This window comes from Nomascus leucogenys, chromosome 8 (genome assembly GCF_006542625.1).
Source record: "Nomascus leucogenys isolate Asia chromosome 8, Asia_NLE_v1, whole genome shotgun sequence".
Classification (NCBI taxonomy): domain Eukaryota; kingdom Metazoa; phylum Chordata; class Mammalia; order Primates; family Hylobatidae; genus Nomascus; species Nomascus leucogenys.
The window spans coordinates 74,867,400-74,894,482 of NC_044388.1; the positions used below are offsets into that span (position 1 = coordinate 74,867,400).

Below are 27,083 nucleotides of genomic sequence, written 5' to 3' on the forward strand. Positions count from 1 at the left end.
GAGAGAGAGAGTTGCTTTCGAACAAAGAAAAAGGAAATAAAAATACTCGATAATCTCAAAATGTTATTTGCTGCTTGAAATTTGTGATTCGGTGTATTCTACCTAGTAACTGCTGAGAAATAAGGTTCGACACCATTGGCTGGTTCACTCACACCCGGCCAATCCTGGACTCTAAAATACTTAGGGAACTCGTGACTGTGGAAGCCCAGGGGACCAGATCCCGGTTCCTGCAACTCCAGACATGGCGACCTAGGAGAAAGGAAAGAACAATTTTTTCTCCTCTTTTGGGAAGGTTTGTGTCTAGTAGTGCCTGTGCCCTTGGGCGGCTTGGAGAGAAGAGGGACGACTGGAGAATCGTCGAGAACCAGCGGAGAAAAGAAAACGCAACGTTAATTCTAGAAGGTAGGAAACGGAGGGGAGGCGCTACAGCTCCGGGGTGGGCACAGTAGGTGGGGGAAGCGGGATCTACTGTGGACACGAGACGGGGTCCTGGGACAGAGAAAGCCCACCGGTGGGGAGGCGCGGCCTCGCCTGGCTTTGCCTCAGGCTGCCCGGCGTGGGTCACGGGGAGGAGGAAGTGAAGGGAGGAGGGTGTGATAGAATCCAGCGACAACTGAAGAAACTGCATTCTGGCCAGAAAAGTGAGCTGAGGAGGGCGGAAAAAGTCCCCCTTGATCTTTGCATTGATGGCTTACTTCATGGAATGTTTAAGGAATCCCTCTCTCAGGAGATACCTGAGCCTTCGGATGCAGGGGACTCCCTGAAGTTGGGGCACTGATGAGACCTACTTGAGTGACAGGAGAAGTTGGGCCCGACCAGCACTGAGGTGCCAAGACTCCTAGGCTGATTCTCCTCTGTAACCCTAGGCCTCCTGTCCCTTCCTGCTCTGGGTGCTCATGGAACCAGCTGCTGCTCTGCACTTCTCCCGGCCAGCCTCCCTCCTCCTCCTTCTCCTCCTCCTCTTCAGCCTGTGTGCACTGGTCTCAGGTAGGGATGTGTGCCACTTGCTGCTGTCACCCATCAGAAAGGAACATCAACCCTGTAGTCTGCAAAGGGAAAGAAAGAAGGACTGTGGAGTTGTTGACTTACCCTTTCATTCTGAACATGTTCACTGAATTTATACCAGCACTGTCCAAAAGAAATACAGTGAGGCACAAAGGCCAAGCACATGTACAATTGCAAATTTAAAAAAAAAATTAAATTTTACTTTTTATTTTAAAAAGTAAAAAGAAACATGAAATAAATGTGTGTACTATATTTTGTTTCACCCCAAATAATCAAATATGAATATTTAAATACTTAGTTAATATACCATATTACCAATGAGATAGTCAACATTTTGAAATTTTAAATCTTCATAATCCTGTGTGTATTTTACACTTACAGCTCATTTCAGTTGGAACTAGCTAGTGGATATGTGCCCTATTGCACAGCTCAAGTCTACAGTACACTCAGGCACAGCACTAGATTGGGAAATCGAGGAAAAACCCCTCAAGGACACAGGGTGGACAGAGGGTGCTCAGGGCGGATTCCCCACGGTTTCCTTCATGAAGCAGAAGCACATTTTATAGTTACTGCTCCCAGGAGTGCTGTCGACTAGCCACAGCTATTGGTCCCCAGATTTCTCAGCCCAAAGAAACCCTATGGCCATGGAAAAAATATGTTTCTCCCTAGAATATCTGCTTCCTTTCTTGCCTTAGAGATGTGAAGGCTGGTGTCTTTGTCTGACTCTACCCCTTTGTTGAACAGCCCAGTTTATTGTCGTGGGGCCCACTGATCCCATCCTGGCCACAGTTGGAGAAAACACTACGTTACGCTGCCATCTGTCACCCGAGAAAAATGCTGAGGACATGGAGGTGCGGTGGTTCCGGTCTCAGTTCTCCCCCGCAGTGTTTGTGTATAAAGGTGGGAGACAGAGAACAGAGGAGCAGATGGAGGAGTACCGAGGAAAAACCACCTTTGTGAGCAAAGACATCCGCAGGGGCAGTGTGGCCCTGGTCATACATAACATCACAGCCCAGGAGAACGGCACCTACCGCTGTTACTTCCAAGAAGGCAGGTCCTCCGATGAGGCCATCCTGCACCTTGTAGTGGCAGGTGTGTCACTTCATTTTGCTTTGTTACTTTGGCACAGTGTGACTTTGGGGAAAGTTTCTCTCCTAACCTCAGGCCCATTGCAGACCAGCACATTTTTGTCTGGACTCCCCTTTCCACAGGGAGATTCCACAGGGACACTCTCCCTGTGGAAATGGAATTCCAGGGAAAAATCCTTCCTCCTGCACAAGGGCCACATGAGTGGGTTTACCCTGCTAAGCCAAGGGCTTCACTTCTTGAGAAGCACATGCAGAATTCAGCTGAGGCCGTGAGCAGGGGAAAATGGTCAGTCTCGGAAAAGAAGTCTTATACCTGCCTTAGCATTGAACTGTGCACTTCTTTTGGGTTTTTTTTTCTTTTTGAGATAGAGTCTTGCTCTGTTGTACCCTCGCTGGCACGATCTTGTCTCACTGCAACCTCTGCCTCCCAGGTTGCACTTCTGAGAGTGAGAGGAGACACTGTCAATAATTGTTCCAAGATAACTGGAATAAACAATGATTACCCAGAGAACTACAACATATCAAATCTTATTTCTTGATAAATATTAATCTTTACTTCTTCTTTCCAAAAATGCTGATTGTAGAGAGAGTGACTTATTGTAAATAGATGGTTTTATTAAACCAAGATGAAATACAGAAGCAAAATTATATATAGTTCCTGCTAACTCCATAGAGAAAGACTATGAATTTCGCTGGGAGGTAATAGGGAAGCCTTCCACGTAAAAATGCATTTAAACTGGGATTTCTAGGAGTTTGTTAAAATGACATTAAGTGATTACTTCAGTTTTGGGGTTAGTGTATTATGCTTTAAAAGATATATTTGGGCCGGGCGCGGTGGCTCATACCTGTAATACGAGCACTTTGGGAGGCAGAGGCAGGTGGATTACTTGAGGCCAGGAGTTTGAGACCAGCCTGGCCAACATGGTGCAACCCCATCTCTACTAAAAATACAAAAACATTAGCCAGGCTTTGTGGAGTGTGCCTGTAATCTGAGCTTCTTGGGAGCCTGAGGCACGAGAATTGCTTGAACCCAGGAGGCAGAGGTTGCAGGGAGCCGAGATCTTACCACATCACTCCAGCCTGGGCAACAGAGCAAGACTCTGTATCAAAAATTAAACAACAACAAAAAAGATATATTTGAGGACTGAAAAAGCCTTTAAGGTACAGGATAATCTGTGGTGGCATTTCACTCCATCAGACCAGAGGAGGTGAGGACTAGGGAATTGGGTCGTTCCCTGGGGGCCTCAAATCATAACAGGTAGGAGACCCCATCTTTGCTACACACAAAGGCACCCTTGCATCTGATTAAAGCAGAATATCATGGAAGGAGGGTTTCTTGACCCTGCATCATGACTGTGTTCGTAGCAGCACTCCAGGGCTGACCAGTTATGGTTTCTGTGAGGCAGGAATCTGCCATTCTTTGCCTATAAAACTGACACTGGCCTGGCCTTTCCCACTCTGAATTGGATTGCTTAGGACTTTTTGTTTGTTTGTTTATTGTATTCTCTTTGTTAGGTTGGTTGGTGGCTGATTTTGCCCTTCAATCTATTTTGTCATGCTTGCCTGTATTGAACCTCATGGAATGTTTTGAAGAACTTCGTTTTCCAATTTGCTGAGTTATTTTAATTCTTATTCCACTGAGCCTTTAAATGTACAAGTAGTTTTTTCTCTTGATAAAAATTAAAGTGACCCTGGGCCGAGTGCAGTGATTCATGCCTGTAATCCTAGCATTTTGGGAGGCCAAGGCGGGTGGGTCACCTGAGGTTAGGAGATGGAGAACAGCCTAGCCAACATGGTGAAACCCGTCTCTACTAAAACTACAAAAAGTATCCAGGCATGGTGGCACATGCTACTTGGGAGGCTAAGGCCAGAGAATCACTTGAACTCAGGTGGCCTAGGTTGCAATGAGCTGAGATCTTACCATTTTACTCTAGCCTGGGCTACAGAGCAAGACTCTGTCTAAAAAATAAATAAATAAATAAATAAATAAAACTAAGCCTGGGCAACATGGCAAAATCCAGTCTCTACAAAAAGATACAAAAAAAAAAAAATAGCTGGGCATGGTGGCACATGCCTGTAGTCTCAGCTACTTGGGAGACTGAGGTGGGAGGATCACCTGAGCCTCAGAAGTCGAGGATGCAGTGAGCCATGATCATGCCTCTGCACTCCAGCCCAGGCAATAGAGTGAGACTGTGTCAAAAATATATATATATTTTTTTTTTAATTAAATTGCGCCAAAGCACCAGACTTAAGTTATTGGTTTAATTTCCTGTCTTTGGTAAAATTCTTTAGGAGACTTTACAAAGGAATTACTCAGAAGTTTAGATGGTCACACATGGCTGAAAGGTCTCCCAGGACCACACTTTTGCAGCTCTTCCATACCTGGTGTTCACTCTTATGGAAGATTCATTTAAAGATGGATTGTAGTTAGGGTGAGTCTAGTTTCTTAGGATTTTTGGTGATGATCTCTGATATTGAAAAAGTGGTATGGTTATCTTAGTCCCTGGATCATCCAGATCTTTCTAATAAGTTGATGTTCTCAAAGTACTATAAGAAAATCACCCAGCCTGGGCAACGTGTTAGCCAAGAATGGTGGAACATGCCTGTAATCCTAGCTAGTTGGGAGACTGAAGCAGGAGGATCTCTTGAGCCCAGGAGTACAAGGCACAGTGAGCTATGATTTTGCCACTGCCCTCCAACCTGGACAACAGAGCTAAAACCCTGTCCCTAAAACAACAAAAGCAATACTGCCTAATGGATGGAGCCTCTGGGAGGTAAACAGTGTGAGTTAGGATTACAGTTGGCTTTGCGGGCTAGATCTGTCAAGTCTCCTAAAAACCATCACCTCCTATGGGCGGTAGAAAGCGGTGGTTATGTGAAGTTCTGAACTAGACAGAAGGGTCAATGTCTTTGGATCAAAAGGTTTCTTAGGATTCTGCCCGCCTGGCAGACTTTCGTCCTTCTCATTATTATTCTAGAGCTTCTGGAAGCTGAGGTCTACTGAGAAGTCGTCCCAGAAGCAGAAAGTGAAATCCAAAACTTGCCTGTTTGAAGTTGGAGTCGACACATCCACCTCGAAGTGAGAAAATTAGTCTGGCAGGATAAATTGAACAAGCATTTATGGCAGACAGATAGATGCTTGGTGCTGTGATGGGGCCTGTAGGTGGACCACAAAGAAAAGGGTGCAATGGGATCCTTCCTCTTAGAGAGCTTACAGTTTATGTGGCCCATTGGTCTCCTGGTGTTCTCCAACATCAATGTTCTTTCCTCCTTATCCTCATCCTTTTTTTCTTCCTTCCTATTTCTTGCTTCCTATCTCCCTCTTTTTTACCTTTACTTTCTAGCTTCACAGAAGAGATGCAATAGGCACAGAAGAGATGCAAAAGGCACTGACTTTTGCCTGAACCCTGGTATCTCTCCACAGGACTGGGCTCTAAGCCCCACGTTGAAATGAGGGGCCACGAGGACGGGGGCATCCGGCTGGAGTGCACATCTGGAGGGTGGTACCCAAAGCCCCTCACAGTGTGGAGGGACCCCTATGGTGGTGGGGTTGTGCCTGCCCTGAAGGAGGTCTCCATGCCTGATACAGACGGCCTCTTCATGGTCACCACAGCTGTGATCATCAGAGACAAGTCTGTGAGGAACATGTCCTGCTCTATCAACAACACCCTGCTTGGCCAGAAGAAAGAAAGTGTCATTTTTATTCCAGGTTAGTTCTCTGCCCTCTGAGACTCGTCAAGTGCATGGGGGATCCTCAGCACGCAGATGGAGCCCAGAGCGGGGATGGGGGCAGCAGTGTGGGTGGAATGGTCCTGGGCCCTAAGGACCTGGAGGCTGCAGCTGAGCTGAGGCCTTTCCGCTTCTCACAAAAGGAGAATCAAAGTGTCCCAAAACTAAGGAGTAGGAGCCTCTTCTCTGAGGGTAAACCTGTTTTTTGTTGTTGTTGTTGTTGTTGTTTTCCCCCCGATAAGGTCCTCACGCTGCTACAATTTTTTTTTTAAGACAAGTTCTTGCTCTGTCACACAGGCTAGTGTGCAGTGGCACAATCTTGGCTCACTGCAACCTCCTCCTCCCGGGTTCAAGCAGTTCTCATACCTCAGCCTCCCGAAGGCTAGGACTACAGGCACATGCCACCACACCCAGCTAATTTTTGTATTTTTAGTAGAGATGGGGATTTCACCTTGTTGACCAGGCTGGTCTTGAACTCCTGACCTCAAGTGATCCACCTGCCTCAGCCTTCCAAAGTGCTGGGATTACAGGCGTGAGCCACCATACCCGGCCAGCAATTTTTAGACATTGAAAACAACCATAACACATGGAGGGTGGTGTGGATAAGTGACTCTCTACACTTGGTGTTCCTGTATGCTGTAGCCATCCCTTCCTGCACAGGGGATTTTCCACAGGACAGAGCTGTGGAAATTCCTTATAGACACACACTCATAATTCATTCAACAAATGGTCAAGAAGCATATCGTATGTTCAAGACACTATTCTACCAAAGGTAAATCATTGAACAAATTATATTAAGAACTTTTCCCTCAAAAAGTGATTAAATAATTAGTTAACCATATATTCTATCAGATGGTGATGAACATCTATAGGAAACATTAAGCAAGGAAGGAATAAAGAGGCAATGTGAGACATTGCAATTCTCAACAGAATGGTCAGGGAAGACTTCACTGTAAAGATGGGAATTGAGCCATCCCATCTGATGGCAAGGAATCATCAGATGCTTAAGGACTGAGCAACCCAGCTACAGGAAGAGCATATGCAAAGGACCTGGGGAAGGAACATCTCTGGCAGTTTCCAGGACCCCCAGAAGGCGATGCTGGTGTGGCTGAAATGGAGTGAGTGCAGGAAGTGAAAGGAAATGAATTCACAGAGGCAATGAAAACACGTTATACATGGTATCGTAAGCCACAGACAGTCTTTGCTTCTTAGGGCGAGTGACGGGGAAAGCATTGGAAGGTTTTGAGCTAAGAATTATGATCACACTAGGGCTGGTCTGTTGAGAATAGACTACAGAAGGTAAGGGCAGAATAAGAAGGAGGGCACTGCAGTATTCCAGGCGTGAGTGATGGTAGCTTGAGGCAGGGTGGTGGCTGTGCTGACTTAGCATGACGGGTTAGCTTTAATCATCCTGGTCATTCCCATGGTGACTGGTTTGCTACCTCTGGGCCTTGGCCCTGGAAGCCACAGAGGTGTCAGCCAGGTGTAAGCCAGCATCACTTTCTCCATCTGAGTTTTCTGAGGGAGAAAGCAACAGAGCAGGTGGCTGAGGAGCTCTTCAGGTGTGCTCCTAGGGGCACTCTTAACCCAGATGTTCTATTTTAAACTAAGTAGACGTTTCTGGCTGCCTTTTCAGAATCCTTTATGCCCAGTGTGTCTCCCTGGGCAGTGGCCCTGGCTATCATTGTGGTTATTCTGATGATACTCATTGCCATATGCATCTATTGGATCAACAAACTCCAAAAGGAAAAAAAGATTCTGTCAGGGGAAAAGGAGTTTGAACAGGAAACAAGAGAAATTGCTGTAAAGGAACTGGAGAAAGAACGTGTGCAAAAACAGGAGGAACTTCAAGTAAAAGGTAAAAGAGGCTGAGTATGGTGGCTCATGGCTTGAATCCCAGCACTGTGGGAGGCTGAGGCAGGCAGATCACTTGAGCCCTGGAGTTGGAGACCAGCCTGGGCAATAAAGTGAGACCCTGTTTAATTAAAAAAAAAAAAAAGAAAGAAAAGAAAAGAAAAAGAGTAGGAGGACAGTTCACCACCATAGAAAGGACACAACTCTCCCAGGTACCAGCATACAGAAGAGAGAGGAAATGCACAGCAGCAGCAGCAAGGACTTGGAACTCTCATGTCCTTGGAATGAATCTCTCAGAGCTTTCATTCTTACACTCTGCCCACCTTGCATTCATTCATCTGGCTACATAAAGTACTAAATGGTTGAGCAAAAGCAAGTGTAACAATGTACTGGTACTACCCAGCCACCTGATCATACATCAGTTCTGGTTTCTGACAGTGCCCTAGGCATGAGGGAAAGGAGATGTTGCTGTTCATAGAAAGGATGGTTCCTGCATTGTTTACTATAAACCCAAGTTCTTTTAGTTCTTCTGTCAAAGACATGATTTTCTTTCTGTTTGTTTTTCAGAGAAACTTCAAGAAGAATTGCGTAAGTTTAGCCTTTCCTGAACTACTCCATGTACAATTTGAGTTCTGCTCAGTTAGCAACATCTCATGACATTCGTCTCTGTCTGTCCCTTGCAGGATGGAGAAGAACATTCTTACATGCTGGTGAGTGCCTCTGATGTTCCCTCAGATCTCAGCTTTCTCCCCACTAGCCAGCTAACAGGACTTCTTAGAGGAAATGAGCAAGGAGCCCAGGGGAAGGTGGGGACAGCAGGGAACGGGGGTCAGTTCATCAACAGTGCCCCAGCAATTATGCATCATGCCTCTTCTGTCAGGGAATCCTGGCAGCTCTCAGTCAACCCTATGGTTTACATCCCAGGATCCTTTATCTTTTGGAGTAATTTAATGCATGATTACCAGAGGTGTCCCATATATAGTAGCCTTCCTAAGAGTTACATTTCAGTAGTTGTTGTTCTTTGATCCTGGATAAATTTGAAAAAAGACAATGCTATCTTAGCAGCTTATATCCTGGGGATGGTGTAGACTGTGCCAAGTTGAAGACCCATGTGGGGAAGAGGCCAGGAGGGTCCCTAGTAAGCCTGACATAAGGGTGTACCAATAGGTGGCCAGAAATGCCTTTCTGCTCCTAAGAGAACACTGATACTTTGTGTATAGCCTGCCAGGGAAGGGGGTTCGGGTGGGTGGGAGAGCACAGAACCCAATTGCCCACTCCCAGTGGGCACTTTTCATCTTATGATTCAGCCCCTCTGCCCGTAAGCACCACAGAATCCAAGCTTTACCAGATACCATGGCACATGGAGCTTTCCTCTTTAGGTGAATTTCAAAATTGCCACTGTCAACTTGGGACAAAATAGCAAATTGTCACAGCCAGACATATTAACTTGGGGAATGGAGGAAATCATTTTAACACAATAGAAAGGTAGACTGAATAAGTAAGAAGAAATACAGATGGGAGAGGTCTGCAGAATGCCCAGAGTCTGGAGCATTTCTTATACCTACAGAAGTGATACGCGAAGACATCAGACCCATGTCGTTGAAGCAAAACTGGATGGGAATAGTTCCTCCCTACATTACCCCTCAGGCAACAGGTTTTCTTTTGGGGACATTATTCTCCTTCTTTATTTTTTGAAGGGTGCCCTTGTCAGTCATTTAAGTCAGTTGTGATCTGGTAAAAGGAACACATAGGACCAATGAAGAGACCCTTTACCCTCCAGGATAGTGTGAAGGGAAAGACTCACCTTAGTTGATCCACTGGGGAGAGGAGGAGCAGGACATAAAGCCTCTGTGCTGGTTTGAGCCAAGTTGGAAAGTTTCTAAGTAAAGAAAATCCCAGAGATCATAGGTCTTCATTTGCGGTTTTGTTTTGTTTTGTTTTGAGATGATGTCTCGCTCTGTCACCCAGGCTGGAGTGCCATGGCACAATCTGGGCTCACTGCAACCTCTGCCTCCTGGGTTCAAGCAATTCTTGTGCCTCAGCCTCCTGAGTAGCTGGGATTACAGGTGTGCACCACCATGCCCAGCTAATTTTTGTATTTTTAGTAGAGATGGGGTTGCACCATGTTGTCCAGGCTGGTCTCGAACTCCTGATCTCAGGTGATCCACCCGCCTCAGCCTCCCAAAGTCCTGGGATTACAGGCATGAGTCACCGTGCCTGGCCAGAGATTATATGTCTTGAATAGAAAGGGGAACACATCTTAGAATGCTGAGAGAAAGTAAGAATGATTGATTTTACTTCATTTGCTAAACTTGCCGGATTTCTTAGAGCTCTAATTCTTCTCAAACTGAGAGAACTGCTTCTGTCACTGGAAAGACAGACATGCAGCTTCAGTAATTCTCAGTGTGTGAGCTGCCTAGGATCAGAGAGCCTTCATGGAAGTGGCCACTACATGGGGATCCTTCAAACATATCTGAGACCTCTCTGGGGATCAGGAACCACACAATCCCCAGGGTTCCTGAGACCCCAGGCCTAAACCTGAGACTTCCTCTGCAGTCGATGTGGTCCTGGATCCAGACACCGCTCATCCCGATCTCTTCCTGTCGGAGGACCGGAGAAGTGTGAGAAGGTGCCCCTTCAGGCACCTAGGGGAGAGCATGCCTGACAACCCAGAGAGATTCGACAGTCAGCCTTGTGTCCTAGGCCGGGAGAGCTTCGCTTCAGGGAAACATTACTGGGAGGTGGAGGTGGAAAACGTGATTGAGTGGACTGTGGGGGTCTGTAGAGACAGTGTTGAGAGGAAAGGGGAGGTCCTGCTGATTCCTCAGAATGGCTTCTGGACCTTGGAGATGCATAAAGGGCAATACCGGGCCATGTCCTCCCCTGATAGGATCCTCCCTTTGAAGGAGTCCCTTTGCCGGGTGGGCGTCTTCCTGGACTATGAAGCTGGAGATGTCTCCTTCTACGACATGAAGGACAGATCGCACATCTACACATGTCCCCGTTCAGCCTTTTCCATGCCTGTGAGGCCCTTCTTCAGGTTGGGGTGTGAGGACAACCCCATCTTCATCTGCCCTGCACTCGCAGGAGCCAATGGGGTCACGGTGCCTGAAGAGGGCCTGACACTTCACAGAGTGGGGACCCACCAGAGCCTGTAGAATCAATTCCTTGGTCTCACAGCCATGTAGACAAGCCCTGGTCATCTCAGCAGCCACTGCACAACGCCCCTGGTGGAAGACACGCCCTCCTCCCCTCTGGTCACACAAGAGAACGTCTTCCAGCTGCCTCTTTCACACCCACTCCAGACCTCAGCCCCAGTTTTCTCCTCCTCACTAAGCTGTGTTTTTAGTAGTTCCTTTGCTTGTAACTATGCGATGGGATCCAGGCATAGGGAACTAGTTATTACACAGCTCCCAGCCAAGAAGAAAGTGTGAGAAGTTGATGGGCAGCGAACCTGCTATTTAACATCAGGGTGACCACATTGAGCCCAGTATTCCAGTTGGCACCAGATGATATGGACTTGGAATGAGGCCAACAGGGTTCACCAGGATGTAAGAGGAGAGAGGAATCCACAGGACCACCGGAGAGGAGAGGGAACAAGATATGCAGGTCAGAGATAGAGGAAGTGGAACCAGAGAGCTGGGAGGGACCAAGGTTGTAAGGGTGGCTAAGTCCCACCATAACAGCTAAGGGGACCTGGGAGATGATGGCTCATTTCCACCCAACCCCGGGATTTCCAGAGCGCACATCCACAGGCCTGGACCTGGGATGAAGATGAATGAAGAACATGGATGCACGTGGATGTGGTTTGGCTCAGGTGTCCCTGCAGTTGGCAAGGAGTCAGTACTCAGTCCCTGAGTGTGGCTGAAGTTTGAGGTCCTGGCTGAGCCAAGGAGTAATGGACCAGATCTACCTCAGTATTCAGGTTCAGTGGGGACACTAGTGGCTTCAAACTTCCTGGTCTCATGGTATCTTGAGACATCTTACAAATGATGGAGGATTCCAAAGAGTTTTTGTTTATTTGGGTTAACATTTGTTGGTATTTATGGCATTTGAGATTGAAACTAAGAAATGTTTTAATTTATTACCTTTACAACATTTTTTTACATTACATACATACATTTACAACATTTATTAATTTATGTTAAAATAACATGAATAAGCCAATTACAGGTTAATATAAGTAAAATGTTTGTGAAAAAAGTATGGTATCCAAAGCAAAATAAATTTTGAGAAGTGCGGCATTGATTAACTTTTTCCAAATCTAATGTGTGGCTTGAAAGAATATGACTAGATTCTCATATCTGCCTTTATACTCACTCTGTTGAGATATCGTAGACTGTATAGGTTCAGGAAAACTTTATTCTAGTGACAGAATGAGATTAAAAACAACAAACTGTGTTTTATTATTAATATGAAAATAAGATTATTAACCTTGCAGGCCCCTTAAAACAGTTCTGGTCAACTAAGTGAGACCTTGTCTCTACCAAAAACAAACAAAAAAAATTAGGTGTGGTAGCGCACGCCTGTAGTCCCTGCTTCAGGGGACTAAAAAGACTAACTCCAACTCCTTGCTTGAGCCAGGAGTTGGAGTTTGCAGTGAGCTGTGATCCTGCCATTGCACTCCAGCCTAGGCAACAGAGTGAGACTCTGTCTCCAAAAACCAAAACACAGGTCGGGCACGGTGGCTTATGCCTGTAATCCCAGCACTTTAGGAAGCCAAGGTGGGTGGATCACCTGAGGTCAGGAGTTCAAGACCAGCCTGGTCAACATGGCAAAACCCCATCTCACTAAAAATACAAAAATTAGCCAGGCATGGTGGTGGGCATCTATAATCCCAGCTACTCAGGAGGCTGAGACAGGGAATCCTTGAACCCCAGTGGGGCAGAGGTTGCAGTGAGCCGAGATCGTGCTGCTTCACTCCAGCCTGGGTGAAAGAGTGAAACTCCCATCTCAAACAAAGGGGGGAAAAAAAAAACTTATGTCAGAGACCCCCCCCACCCCACCCCAGGAATCCTTAAACCATATTTGAGAGTTGGGATAGAGGATTCGAGAAGTTAATCAATGTGATGGTTAATTTTAGGTTCAACTTGATTGGGTTAAGGAATACCTAGACAACTGATGGAGCATTATTTCTGGATGTGTCTCTGAGGGTGTTTCCAGGGGAGACTGGTATGTGAGTCAGTGGACTGAGTGGAAGAGATCTGCCATCAATATCTTTGGGCACCTTCCAATCAGCTGTGGGCCCAACAGAGCAAAAGGCAGAGGAAAGATGAATTCTCTCTCTCTCTGTCTCTGTCTCTCTCTCTCTCTGTCTCTCTCTGTGTGTCTGGAACACTCTTCTCTTGCTCTTCAATATCACAACTCCAGGCTCTCCGGCCTTTGGTCTTTGGGACTTACACCAGTGGCCCTGAGGTTGTCAGGCCTTGGGTCTTTGGACTGAGTTACGCCATCAACTTGGTTCTGAGGCTGTCACACTTTGACCGAGCCATGCTGCCAGAATCTCCAGCTTGCAGATGGCCCGTCGTGGGATTTCTCAGACTACATAATTGCATGAGCCAATTCCCTTAATAAATGCCCTCTCATGTCTGTATCCCCTATTGGTTCTGTCTCTCTGGAGAACCCTGACTGAAGCAATCAGGCATCTAAAATTCTGGCTTAAATGACAGTGTTTTGGATTTTAGACAACTCAGTAATCCAGTTGTAAAACTGGGTTGAACAAAAAGCTTTTTAAACAGTCTGAAATTATATTACTGAAATTACAAATGACACACTATGGGAAGAATCAGGAACATATATTAAAATACCTGATTTGTTAAGGCCGAAAACAGGGTTGTTTATGTGCATGTTTTAGTCTGTCCAGACAGCTATGACAAATATACCAAGACTGAGTTGTTTATAAACAACCAAAATTTTTTTCTTGCACTCTGGGAAATGTAAGATCAAAGCACCAGCAGTTTGGTAACTGGTAAGAGCCTGCATCCTTGTTCACAGCCTTTTAAATGTGTCCTCATATGGCAAAGGAGAAAAGTAGATGTCTGGTTTTAGTCCCAAGAAACTGGAAAGATGGGCCGGGCGCGGTGGCTCACGCCTGTCATCCCAGCACTTTGGGAGGCCGAGGCAGGTGGATCACTTAAGATCAGGAGTTCGAGACCAGCTTGGCCAACATGGTAAAACCCTGTCTCAACTAAAACCCAGGAGGTGGAGGTTGCAGTGCACCACTGCGCTCTAGCCTGAGTGGCAGAGTGAGACTGTCAAAAAAGAAAAGAGAGGGAAGGAAGGGAGGAAGGGAAGAAGGAAGGAAGGAAGGAAGGAAGGAAGGAAGGAAGGAAGGAAGGAAGGAAGGAAGGAAGGAAAAGTAACTGGAAAGATGAAGTTGTTAATTTCTGAGATGGGGAAATGGAGAGATGAGGAGCAAGATGGGGGTGATGCAGAACCAAAGGTTCAGTTGTGGATACATTAAGGTTGAGGAGCCTATTAGAGATGCACGTGGAGATGCAGAGTAGTCCATTGAATAACCAAGAGTCCAGGTGAGACCTCAAGGCTGGAGATAGAAATTCCATACTCAACTTTCCTATATGTTTGAAGAGTTTCATGATACACTGTAGTGGGTGGAGGGAAGAATTGCATTTTGTTATTAATAACAGTCCTGAATATCATTGGCTTTAACAAAATGAGGACTTCTTTTCATGTCAGTAAATATGGATGGTGGCCATCCAGGGCTGATCTGAGAGCTTGAAATGTCATACATGCCCCAGCTTAGTTCTGTCTTTATTTTCTTCTGTCTTAGCATGTGGCTTGCGTCTTCATTGTTGCCTCATGGTCACAAAAGGGCTGCCCAGCTCCAAAGTCCATATTCTAGATAAGAGGAAGTAGAAAGTAAGGGGAGTGTAAGGGTCTACCAGCTGTTTTAGCCTCCCCTTAAATAATCTCTCTGATAAACTTCCACCCTGAAGCAATTGGCTCAAATTTAGTCCCTTGGCTTCCCCTGTCTACAAATGAGATGGACACCTTGCAATAAGAAAATGGGATTTTATTACTGAGAAAAGTGGATCTGGTATTGAACAAGCAGCCAGCCAACTCTACCACAGAGCCTAAATTCAAACTGTTGTAGTATCATTTTCTATCAGCCAAGGTTTCAGCTAAGTCCTAGGAGTTTTAATTACTTTAAGGGTCTGTTTTATGACATAAACAAATGATAGGCCTTTATATTTTATTTGTGACCCAAGTCACAAAGTTGCAAGTGCTAGTGATATAGGATTTTTATTTGTCACTTTGCAAGCAGGGGACCTCTGGCCAGCAACACCCCACCCAAGCCTCGCTTGGCTACACTGCCATGCCTCAGCTCACCTGTGTTATAGCTTGTACCCACGTTCGGCAGTTCCTGAGCTTTTGTACCGTGCCCAAGAAGAATGAGGATACACTAAACATTGAAGGGTGAGGAGGGCTGAGAAGAATTTTATCAAGTGACTAAACAGCTCTCAGTGGAGAGGGGATGCTGGCACCCCTACCTGAAGGCAGGAAAGCTCCCCCTGTGTGGCTGGGTCCGGGCCTGTTTTATGGACTCAGAATGGGAAGTGTGTACTGAATGATTTGTGAGTATGCAAAAAAGGTTAAAGTGAAGACACCACCCAAAGGTGGCCACAATGGTGTAAAAAAACAATTAGGAAAGGGTGGGTATATTGAAAGTAGTTGAAGGGTGGGGACCAATCAGAGGAAAGTGCACCAAACAGGAAGACAAGTTCTCAACAAGTTCTCAATCTGGGCTGAGGATTTACCTTGTAGTTTGGCTTTCAGGCTTTAAATTGTCTTCAGCTTGGAGGTGGGGTTTCACCGGGGACCCATTGCTACCTGCCTAGGCATCTGACTGCCTCCTGTCTGCTATCACTAGGTCCCAAGGTTTGTAGCAAGGACCCCTTACAAAGACATCCCCCACAGTCTACCCAAAGGTTAACCTTAGAACATATTTCATTGTCAGAGTGAGAAACAAATACACGTGAAAATACAGTATGGCACAAATAAGGAGCAAGAGGTGAAGAAAGCCTCAGTCACACCCAAAATAATTTTGTGAAAAATAATTATGCAGTTACAGACAGCACTAACTCTGGATACCAGAAAATTCTATAATTCGGTAATGGATCTGAGACCTGAATTTTGGAGGTACTAAAATAGATGGCAATAGATCTAGTTTTCATTCTGTTCATACTTTCATTTGGCTCTGTGGTAAAAGATGATAATATCAAAAAAAAAAGATGATAATATCCTCCATGTAACAATTACATGCAAGGGGATGTCTGCAAACTGCCACAGTATCATTTTAATTAATTCCTATCTTCTCTTCTTAAAATCTTTTCATTTTTCCACTCAGTTCTCCTGATATTTCTGCTATGATATAAAAGACAGCTGAATGTGAAGAAACACTGATTATACACATAACACACACATTAATGATTCAAATATGTAAACACAGAGAGCTGCAAACACTTTGAGAGGTAGGGCTGAAACTTTTCGTCAATGTGTACAATTCAATATCGTTTCAGTTTTCATTCTAACCGTCCCCAGTGGCTTCTGCCCAGCAACTGATGAGAAATGGTACCTCTGAGCCAATCAAAACACAAATTCCTACAAAGAGGATTCTCTTAGTGTTTCTCAGACCGAGTGTACAGTACATCCTTTCTTTTCCTTTATTCTGGATCAGAGAATCTTAACTAAAGCAGAAATAATTGTGTTAAACTAAATTTGGTATGAGATATGTATACATTTAGCCTGAGGGATGGCTCCTTACTTGAGCCCTTAAATAATGAACTGCAACCTAACTTAGTATGTAAACTAACTGAAAGCTTAAGGCATGGGAGTATACTTTTGTAACAAATAGCTGAGTCTCAGCCAATCCCAGTAGCGGAACTTCAGTCGGCTGCAGTCAACCCTGCAGCCAAGTGATCAGACTATGTTCAAATAAGGCCAACTCTGAGCTGTAACCAATTAAGCTGTTTCTGTATGCCACTTCCCTTGTGGAATGGAGCTCACTGAACCTCTCTGATGGCTGCCCGATCATTCTGATGGTTTGCAAATTGTTCTTTGTTCAAATTAAACCCTGCTAAATTTAATTTGTCTAAAGTTTTTATTAACAACAGAAAACTATTGATTACCTTTTTTTGTGGGCTATGATTTTCAGATAGGAATATTAAGGATTAAGTGGGGAAAATTGCTTAGAGCCAGGGCTACAAGGCCTGGAAGAAGAGGGACTGAAAAGCTGAGAGGGGAACTGGCATAGAGAAAGGGGTGAGGATGGAGAGGGTAGAATGCAAAGGGTAAGGACCTGAAGAGGCTGAGATTTGGCTGAAGAGGGACAACCTGAATGGAGAAACCTTCCAACTGCATGTTCTTAGGAACTAACTACGGTCAGAAAGGAGCAAAGACTTTTTTTTTTTTTGTCAGACAGAGTCTCACTGTCGCCCAGGCTGTAGTGCAGTGGCACAATCTCGGCTCACTGCAACGTCTGCCTTCTCAGCCAAGCAATTCTCTGGCCTCAGCCTCCGGAGTAGCTGGGAATACAGGCATACACCACCACACCTGGCGAATTTTTTGTATTTTTAATAGAGATGGGGTTTCACCATGTTGGCCAGTCTGGTCAGCCCGGCTGGTCCTGAACTCCTGACCTCAAGTGATCCACCCACCTTGGCCTCCCAAAGTGTTGTGATTACAGGCATGAGCCACTGCCCCCAGCCAGGAGAGGAAAAGACTCCTAAAATATCTCCTGGTTATGTTTAGGAACGTATTCCAAAAGGTTCTAAAAAGAGATGTGCCTTAAAGATTCATATGTATATTGTAAATTTTCAACTCCATATTTCCAACATCCCCACAACAGCCTGTCAACACCCTGCCCAGGTGACCAAGTACACCAGTGCAACAGGGCTGGTTCCTGCCTGCTTGCCCTTGCTTAACTGTGACCTAGTGACCTCCTCCCATCTTTTGATCTTTATTCCTCTAGTTCACTTCCTTTGTCACTATCTCTGCGACCCACGCCCACTTGCCTTAATCACCTTAACAGCAAATGCTGAATTATTGTAAACAAAAGGAGTCTGTCTTTTTAGTGCATGGGTCCCCAAGTATGTATGTATGAATATGCAATGAACCCCAGGATACTAAGCTTCGCTTAAGGATTTTTCCTACAAGGACACAGCTGTCACATTTGGGGGCATTTCGTTTTGTTTTGTGACTGTTTAACCAAGCTAATGAAGGAACTATTGGTACAATGAACTCAAAAAATGTACAGGATCAGCAGGGCGTAGTGGCTCACGCCTGTAATTTCAGCACTTTGAGAGGCTGAGATGGGAGGATCACTTGAGCCCAAAAGTTCAAGATCAGCCTGGGAAATATAGTGAGACTTCATCTCTAAAAAATTAAAATAAAATAAAATAAATACGAGAAAAAAAGAAAAATGTACTGGATTGAGGGGGAAAATTTATAATGCAAACAGAAGAGCATTTATGATTGAAGTGAGAGAAGGATAATGGGGGAGGATGGTGAAAGAACATCAATATAAATTTATATTTAAATTTACATAAATCTAGTGCAGGCAGTATTTCAGGGGAAGGAGGAGTCTATTTTACTGTTGATTTCCTTGGCTAAATTCCTGACTGACTCATTGCTGAAAGTAAATAACATATTATTATAGTTGAAAGAATTTTTTTAGTGTAGTGATTTCAAGCTTTGCTCATTTATATGCAACCCATGAACGCCTCCCTTCTCCTATGTCTCTTTTTGCGTTGTAGGGCCAGTTTGAAGTTTTATATATCATTTACCAAACTTAGGGTGGTGAGTGGGTGCTGATGGCAGCCTGCTTTGAAAATCTCCACTGGAGAGAAGACACAGCAGGATTCAGATGCAAATGACCAGAGCACTCCAAGTTGCAAAGAACTGCTGAGCGGGTCTATCAAGCCCATAGCTCTCTCCTGTCCATTCATCAGCTAGGCTGAAGCTCCTGACAGACTCACACCAGTATCTTGCTGCTCCAGAAAGGTCGAAGATGGCAGTTTTCCCAGACTCTGGCTTGCCCAGATGTCTGCTCACCCTCATTCTCCTCCAGCTGCCCAAGCTGGTTTCAGGTAGGTCTCTCTCTCTAGCCTGCAGAGTTAAAACATCTCAATAAATATAAAGTATAAAAAGAAGCTGGAGCCCAACCACTTGGGCACATGTTCACAGGATCTCCTGGGGCTCTGTCACAAGCCACTGGGCATTCATATCTGGCTCAGAATAAATCTCTTGCAATATTTTACAGAGTTTGACCCTTTTAGTTTGACAAAATAAATTCAACTCATAACTCCTGAGTTTGGGCTCTGGGCTGTGGAGTTGTCTGGAAATGGGTGCTGGGCTCCCACTGCTGCGTTTCACTCAAGGCCCCCAGATATAGCAACCATCTCTTAGTATGTAAAGATCTGATCTCAAATCATCAGGAGCTTCCAAGTTATTTCATTTTTATTTTTTTCTCTTCTTTTCACCGATGTTCGACGTCCAGGTTATTTCTAAGGTAACAGAAAGAAGCAGAACACATTTCTTGTGCCTGATTGATCAGTTGATGTTTTGTAGGCGATAGGATTCAGATAGTAACAGTCCTCCAGTGCGTCCTTCCCACTCTTGTTTTCTTCCTCCTCCTCCTCACATCTCAGCCCCAGAGGCCTATTGAAGAATTTCTATTCATTTTTCAAAGAAGCTCCTGAAATTTTTATGTGAGTTTTGTCTTTCTATTTTCCTCCTTCTTCTTCCTCTTCTTCTTCTTCCTCTTCTTCTTCTTCACACCACTATACAAACGAAGTTTAGTTTTGTCTTTTACTTTAAATTACACAAGATTTTTTTTCTCTCTCTCTCTCTGTCTCTTTATTATTTTAAATTGTTTGTAGAGATGGAGACTCGCTATGTTCCCTAAGGCTGGTCTTGAACTCCTGGGCTCAAGTGATCTTCCTGCATTGGCCTCCCAAAGTGCTGGGATTACAGGCATGAGCCACCATACCCAGCTGATTTTCTCTTTAACCTGGCAATGATTCTTGTTTCTGTTTTATTATAGAATGGAAACTGGCTCGATCTTGTGCAGGTCAGTGGCTGGGCACTCCTCTGGGTGCTGAGATTTAACCTCTGAGGTATCCAAAGACCTAAAATAAGTGGAAATGAAAAATGCCGAAACCCTTTTAGTGATGAACACAGAGATTTTAAGTTGTGGGGAAAAAAAAAAAGAAAAAAGCCTAATACTTCCTTGAAACACAGAGACGGGCTTTGGAAGATGGCCAAGAGTCCAGCTTCCTGTGAGATTATCTCACAAGGCATTACAAGCCCTGGGCACAGTCAACTCTAACATCACCCTCTGGCTGCTGGTGACAGAGGGAGCCTGGGGGAATGGAGACCCCTGAGCAGGCCAAACAGACCTCCCCCTGAGGAGACCTGTCAACTCCTACAGCAATGCTCTGTTTCTTAGAAGCAAAAATAGTCCTGTAACCATAACACTCACCAATGGTCAGACTTTTTGTTTCTGTCTTTCTCTCCAGTTGAAGTGACTCTGGACCCAAACACAGCCCTCCCTCACCTCTTTCTTTATTAGGATTCAAATCTGTTTGACTGGAAGATTCATGTCAGAAAGTGCCTGAAAAACCAGAGAGATGTGACTCCTGGCCCTGTGTGCTAGGCCTGGAAGCCTTCACCTCGGAGAGACATTACCAGGAAGTGGAGGTGGGAGATGGGAAATAATGGTTGGTTGGAGTCTGTAGGAAGAATGTGATGAAAAAAATTCTCCTTGCTCCTAAGAATGGGATCTGGGCTGTGGAGTCATCTGTAAATGGGTACTGGGCCCTCTCTCAGAAGAGAAGGGTCTGAGAATTTGCAGAATTCAAGGTGTTTGTTGTTTTTTTCTTTCCAGGAAGATAATATGTTGGGTTATTGCAGAAACACACACTTTATTTTCTCTAAAATCCCATAAATGCTTGGTTCCAGAATTTCAAGCATCGTTTTTTTGTTTTTGTTTTTGTTTTTTTTTTTTTAGAGATGAGGAAGTTGAGGCCAAGAAAAGTGAAAGTATTTAGTTAAAAATACATAGTAAGTGACTGAGCTGCAAGTAAACCAGTCCCCCAGCTATTCATGCAGTAAAATGACTGAACTACAAATGGGAATGAGAACAGATTAAACTAATCTGGAGCCAGAGTTGTCAGAAAGTTCTCTAGGGAAATCCATGAGCATGTCCCCATTGGTTCAAGGATTTCTTATGCAGAGAGAGAGAAATAATGTGATATCTCTCACATGAACTCAGGGGCCAACTTTGGATAGAACTGAAAGCTGTACCTGAGAAACAAAGAGAAATATTCCTTCCTCCTTCATTTTATACTATTTCCAGCACCAAAACCTTTTCTTCTCTCTGCCTGCCCTCTTCCGCACAAACCATCCAACTCCATTCTCACTTCCCCACTGAGGTGGATGCTGTGGTGCCCTGCCCTGATCACTCCGTGTTGGACTGAGACACACAATCAACCAGCCGCAGAGAGTGTTGGTGCCTCAGGGCCCTCCGCTGACTCCATACCATGGAATTGTTAAAGAGCCAAAGAGAGCCCTGTTGCCCAAGGTTATTCCACCTCTCAGTGAGTGGACCACATCCAATGACTGGACAACATAGGTGTAAAGGTCCTGGACCCCTTGCACAAGGTGCACAACTCTGAAGGGTCACCCCAGTTCCAGAGTTCATTGTGAGACTGCATTATGTTTCAACTTCTCCTTCTGTCTATCCTCTTTCCTTAATTTCCCCAAGGTATTGATGCTGAGGGGCTCCCCAATGGATGTCCTATAGTCTATTTCTCTGGAACCACCAAAGACAGGGATTCTCAAAAGTGTGGTCTGACTCTAAGATCCTTTCAGGGGATCCATGAGGTGAAGACTTTTTTTTTTTTTTTTTTTTGAGACGGAGTCTCACTGTGTCACCCAGGCTGCAGTGGTGCGATCTCAGCTCACTGCAACCTCTGCCTCTTGGGTTCATGCTATTCTCCTGTCTCAGCTTCCCGAGTAGCTGGGACTACAGGTGTACACCACCACTCCTGGCTAATTTTTATGTTTTTAGTAGAGATGGAGTTTCACCATATTGGTCAAACTGGTCTCAAACTCCTGACCTTAGGTGATCCACCCATCTCTGCCTGCCAAAGTGCTGATATTACAGGTGTGAGCCACCGCACCTGGCCAAGACAATTTTTATAATGATACTAAAATGTTATTTGTGGCTGGGCATAGTGGCTCATGCCTGTAATCCCAAAGCTTTGGGAGACCAAGGGGGGCAGATCACTTGATGCCAGAAGTTCAAGACCAGCCTGGGCAACATGGTGAAACCCCGATCTCTACAAAAAATACATAAAATTAGCTGGGCATGGTGGTGAGTTCCTGTAGTCCCAGCTACTCAGGAGGCTGATGTGGGAGGATCACCCGAGCCTCGGAAGTCGAGGATGCAGTGAGCCATGATCACGCCTGTACACTCCAGCTTGGGTGACAGAGTGAGAACTCTGTTTAAAAAAAAAAAAGAAGCGAGAGGATCACTTGAACCCAGGAATTCAAGACCAGCCTGGACAACATAGTGAGACCCCTATCTCTATTTTTAAAAATAAATAAATTAATTTTTTTTTTTAGTTATTTGCCTCTTTTACTCACACACTCTCACATGTGTGCATTGGAGTTTTCCAGATGTTGAAGACATGATGACATCATCCCTCTGACACCTATTGGAATGTATGTCACAATGTGTATTATTGTGTTTAAAGTGCTGTGTTTTAAGGGCTGGGCATGATGGCTCACACCTGTAATCCCAACACTTAGGGAGGCCGAGGCAAGCCGATCACTTGAGCCCAGGAGTCAGACCTGGCCAACATGGTGAAAACTTGTCACTATGAAAAATAAAAAAACTAGCCAGACATGGTGGTGCGTGCCTGTAATCCCAGCTACTAGGAAACTGAGGCAGGAGAATCATTTGAATTTGGGAGGCGGAGGTTGCAGTGAGCCGAGATTGTACCACTACACTCCAGCCAGAGCAACAGAGCGAGACTCTGTCTCATTTAAAAAAAAAAAAAAATTTGTTTTATTTATTTATTTGAGACAGGGTCTCAATCATTTGCCCAGGCTGGAGAGTAGTGGTGCCATCTAGGCTCACTGCAACCTTCACCTCCCAGGCTCAAGCGATGTTCCTGCCTCAGCCTCCCACATAGCCGAAATTACAGGTGCATGCCACCGCACATAGCTAATTTTTGTATTTTTTTGTAGAGACAAGGTCTCACTATGTTGCCCAGGCTTGTCTCGAACTCCTGAGCTCAAGCAATCCACCCACCTTGGCCTCCCAAAGTGCTGGAATTACAGATGTGTACCACCACACCCAGCCCAGTTTTAATTTTTAAATGCCAAGTGTTGATAGATATAACTCACATAAATAAAAACTCTCTGGGTTTCTCAATTATTTTCAAGAGTATAAGAAGGTCATGAGACCAAAACATCTGAGAATTGCTGCTCTAAGATAACCAAATCTACCCTGGGAGGAAAAAGCTAAGGTTTTAAAGCACAAGTTATTTTCAAATTATACTTTTAGACATTAAACACACGTGTGCATGCACACGCACACACACACACACGTAGAGAAGTCAGTGAGAATGGTAGAGTGAGGACTTCTGAAAATCCCTCCCTCCATAAAAGCAATAAACATTGGCAAAGATTGGCAGAAAAGGCCAGGTGCAGTGGCTCACGCCTGTAATCCCCACACTCTAGGAGGCCAAGGCGGGCAAATCACCTGAGGTTGGGAGTTCGAGACCAGCCTGACCAACATGGAGAAACCCCATCTCTACTAAAAATACAAAATTAGCCAGGCATGGTGGTGCACACCTGTAATCCCAGCCACTCAGGAGGCTGAGGCAGGAGAATCTCTTGAACCCAGGAGGCAGAGGTTGCAGTGAGCCAACAGACCGTGCCATTGCACTCTAGCCTGGGCAACAAAAGTGAAACTCCATCTTGAGAAAAAAAAAAAATTGCCAGAATCAACTTTCTCAGAACTCTGTAAATTAACCTAGGGCTTGCAGCAATCAGAGTGAATTTTATTCAAGAAAAATGACTGAACCTCAGTAAGAACAGTAAGTTTTATAGGCATTTTAACATGTCCTATTACACCACCACCACTCCACCACAGCTCTGTAGTAGCCTAGAAACCACCCCACAATCACAGTGAAAAACAGCGCCTGACAGTCACTGGAGGGAATAGAAAGGGGTTGGGGCTCCTTCAAAACCCCATTCCTAGAGAATTGTCATTACTAGACCTGCCTGGTGGTTCCTTGTGTAGGGGAGGGAAAATCTGCTTCTCTCTACCCTTGTAGGTTATTTGGCTAGGCTATGAATTAAATTGATCTAAAACAGATTAACAGGAGAAAAACCATTTTAATTACACGTGTATGTACAGGAGTCCCTCAAACCTCAAAATATGAAACTCAAAGAAGGGCCGGATGATTGAAGCTAATATAGCATCCTGAGCTACAGAAAGGAGGGGGTCAGGGCTTCTGGGAAATGATGGAGACAAATTATGGGATGGTGAGAGAAGAAAATGTATGGTGAATAAAGGTTACCTTGTTACAGATAAAAGTTCCTCAAGTGATAAAATTTGTCTCAGAGCAGTTCTTTCCTGGTATAAATACCTCTACTAGTAAAAATTTCTTTTATAGATGTAAATTTTTCTTTACAAAAGGGGTGTTTTATACTTCATTTTAGACAGTTGAGGGGAGGCAAGGAGATTTTTCTATGTTGGCTGGTCTTTAATTTCTTTTAGCTCAAAAAGATCAATATGCCAGGGTGGCATATTTTGAGATGGCATATTCTGGTCTCCTGCACTCATATTTTTGGATGGTGTGTCCTGAAACAGCACCCAGAAGACGTCACTTGCAAGCTTTGTCCTTATTTGCTGTGACTCAAAGCTCACCACGTGTGAACAGGGTTTTCTCTGGGAGCATTTGTTGACAATAACCAGTGACAATTGTTTAACATCACAGCTGTCTGAGATGTTGGATAATCATTGGAGCAAACAATAACTAAAAAGCTTAATAGGAAAGGCTGAGGAGTGAAATATATACAGAGGGCTTTGAAAATCTCTGATGTATTTCTTGGATTCTAGAAGTCCACACATATACATAGGGCTGTGCACATGCCCAAGGCTGTGTGTGTGCTCTGGAAAGACCTGAGAAGGCCCTAAGTTCTCACTCTAGCTGATCTTGAGGCTCTGTGTGGCCTCATCCTTCACAGGATGGGGACCCACTGCCACCACCACGAAATTCCTGGCCTCAAGAGTCGTGTAGAGAGGGCCTGGCCATCTTGACTACCACAGCACAGCACACTCTACCCCATGCCTGGTGGTAAATGAGCTCTTCCCTCTGGTCACATAAAAGGACCTCTTCCAGTTGCTCCCATTGACACCCATTTTAGGCCCCAAACCCACTTCTCTTCCCGATTAAACTGTTGCCTTAGTAGCTCATTAGCTTATAACCATAGGGCGAAGTCCTGTCTCAGGGAAACTATTGCTGCCACAGGGTTGTCAACCAAGGAGAAAAGTGTGAGAAAATGACATGTTGTAAACCACTTGCTTTAACATCAGGGTGGCACATTCAACCTAATGCTTGATTGACAGTGTACGCTTGGACTTACAGTCATATATATATATATATAGAGAGAGAGAGAGAGAGAGAGAGAGGTGGGGGGGGGAGAGAGAGAGAGAGAGAGAACGATGGGGCCTCCTAAGGAGAAGAGGAAACCACAAATGAAGATCAGAGACAGAAGTGGACAGAGAGCTGGCAGAGGGAAACAGCTGTGAGCCTGATTAAATCCCACCATGACAGCTATGAGGCCCAGGAGCTGACAGCCCATTTCCACCCAACCTCAAAGATTTCCAGTCCACACTGGAAATCTCCAGGCCTAGAACTGGGATGAAGAAATATTATACTCTAAGTTTCCAAGAGAACAAACTCATGATAAGCTGACTTGGTTCAGGTGATCCCAGAATAACTAAGGCTGTAGGCATGGTTACCCATGACCTGAGTTTGAGCTTACTGGCAAGCAAGTAAGCAGTGAACCCGGGCTATCATTAGGTTCATCCTCAGTAGCCGGGGGGGACTGAAAGTGAGCCAGGCATCTAAAATGATGGCTTCAAGGGTAGTGTTTTGGATTCAAACCAATTCAATAATCCATTTTTGTAATAATGACCTGGAAAAAAATGTTTTAAAAAAATAAATTTATCAATGTTGGTCAAAATCACCATTAATGCAGTAGTCAGATCTGGAAATACTTAATAGGAAAGTATAAAAATAGATCTTTTATGGCTGCAGCTCTAGAGGAGTTGTATGCTTTTTACATTTATTTCTGGTATTGCTCATACTCTTTAAACAGTTTTGTTTAAAGAAAAGGTACAACACTAAGTTTCGGGAAGAGAGAAATTCAGCCCTGGTCTCGCTGGTTGTATTTTTAAAAAGTCATTTTATTAGACCATTTTCACATTGCTATAAAGAACTATTTGAGACTGGGTAATTTATAAATAAAAGAGATTTAATTGACTCACAGTTCTGCATGGCTGTGAGGCCTTGGGAAACTTACACTTGTGGCAAAAGGTGAAGGAAAAGCAAGCACCTTCTTCACAAGGCAGCAGGAGAGAGAGAGGGAGGGGTGAGAGGGAAAGTGTCACACTTTTAAACCATCAGATCTCATAAGAACTCATTCACTATCACAAGAACAGCATGGTGGAAACTGTCCCCATGATCCAGTCACCTCCCATCAGGTCCCTTCTTGAACACATGGGGATTAAAATTAAAGATGAGATTTGGGTGGGGACACAGATCCAAACCGTATCAGTCATATCTTTATGGTGTCTCTGTTTCTTCATCTGTACAAAGAGTGAGTTAAACCTGAGGACTTTTTAAAATGAATGTGTGTGTGCATGTGTGTTTAAGTTATAGAATGTTTCAATTCACTCTTTTAGAGTTCTCATGACAACCCTGTGAGACAGTTTATTTATTTTATTTTATTTTATTTTATTTTTTTCTTTGAGACAGAGTCTCAGTCTTGCCCAGGCTTGAGTGCCGTGGTACAATCATGGTTCATTGCAGCCTCAACTTCCTGGGCTCAAGCAATCCTCCCACCTCAGCCTCCTGAGTAGTTGGGACTGGAAGCGCATGCCACCACACCTAGCTAATTTTTAATTTTTTTGTGGAAACAGGGTCTCACTATGTTACCCAGGCTGAGATAGAGATTATTAAGTCCATATTGTGGTTGATAAAACTGAGGTCTGGAAAATTTAAGTCTTTTCCTTTCTGAATATTTCCAGATAAAATAAAAAAGAAACTGTTTTGTTTTTTCTTTTCTAAATCCTACTCATCT

General features: G+C 44.5%; 1 protein-coding gene across 10 annotated transcripts; it reads left to right on the plus strand.

Annotated features, from left to right (window-relative positions):
* Positions 1-166: 166 nt before the first annotated feature.
* Positions 167-21,534, plus strand: BTN2A1 (butyrophilin subfamily 2 member A1). Of its 10 annotated transcripts, none has more exons than XM_030817421.1 (9): positions 167-402; positions 867-987; positions 1,750-2,097; positions 5,518-5,802; positions 7,459-7,680; positions 8,244-8,264; positions 8,360-8,386; positions 19,741-19,767; positions 20,216-21,534. In XM_030817421.1, exons 2-9 carry the CDS (start codon positions 897-899, stop codon positions 20,266-20,268), a joined length of 1,074 nt encoding a protein of 357 aa, XP_030673281.1. In that variant the 5' UTR covers positions 167-402; positions 867-896; the 3' UTR covers positions 20,269-21,534. The 10 variants fall into 10 exon arrangements, with proteins under 10 accessions (XP_030673281.1, XP_030673283.1, XP_030673282.1 ...); XM_030817423.1 differs by having other exon boundaries at positions 20,269-21,534; XM_030817420.1 differs by lacking the exons at positions 19,741-19,767; positions 20,216-21,534 and adding exons at positions 5,072-5,172; positions 10,233-11,922 and having other exon boundaries at positions 185-402.
* The last annotated feature ends 5,549 nt before the right edge of the window (positions 21,535-27,083 follow it).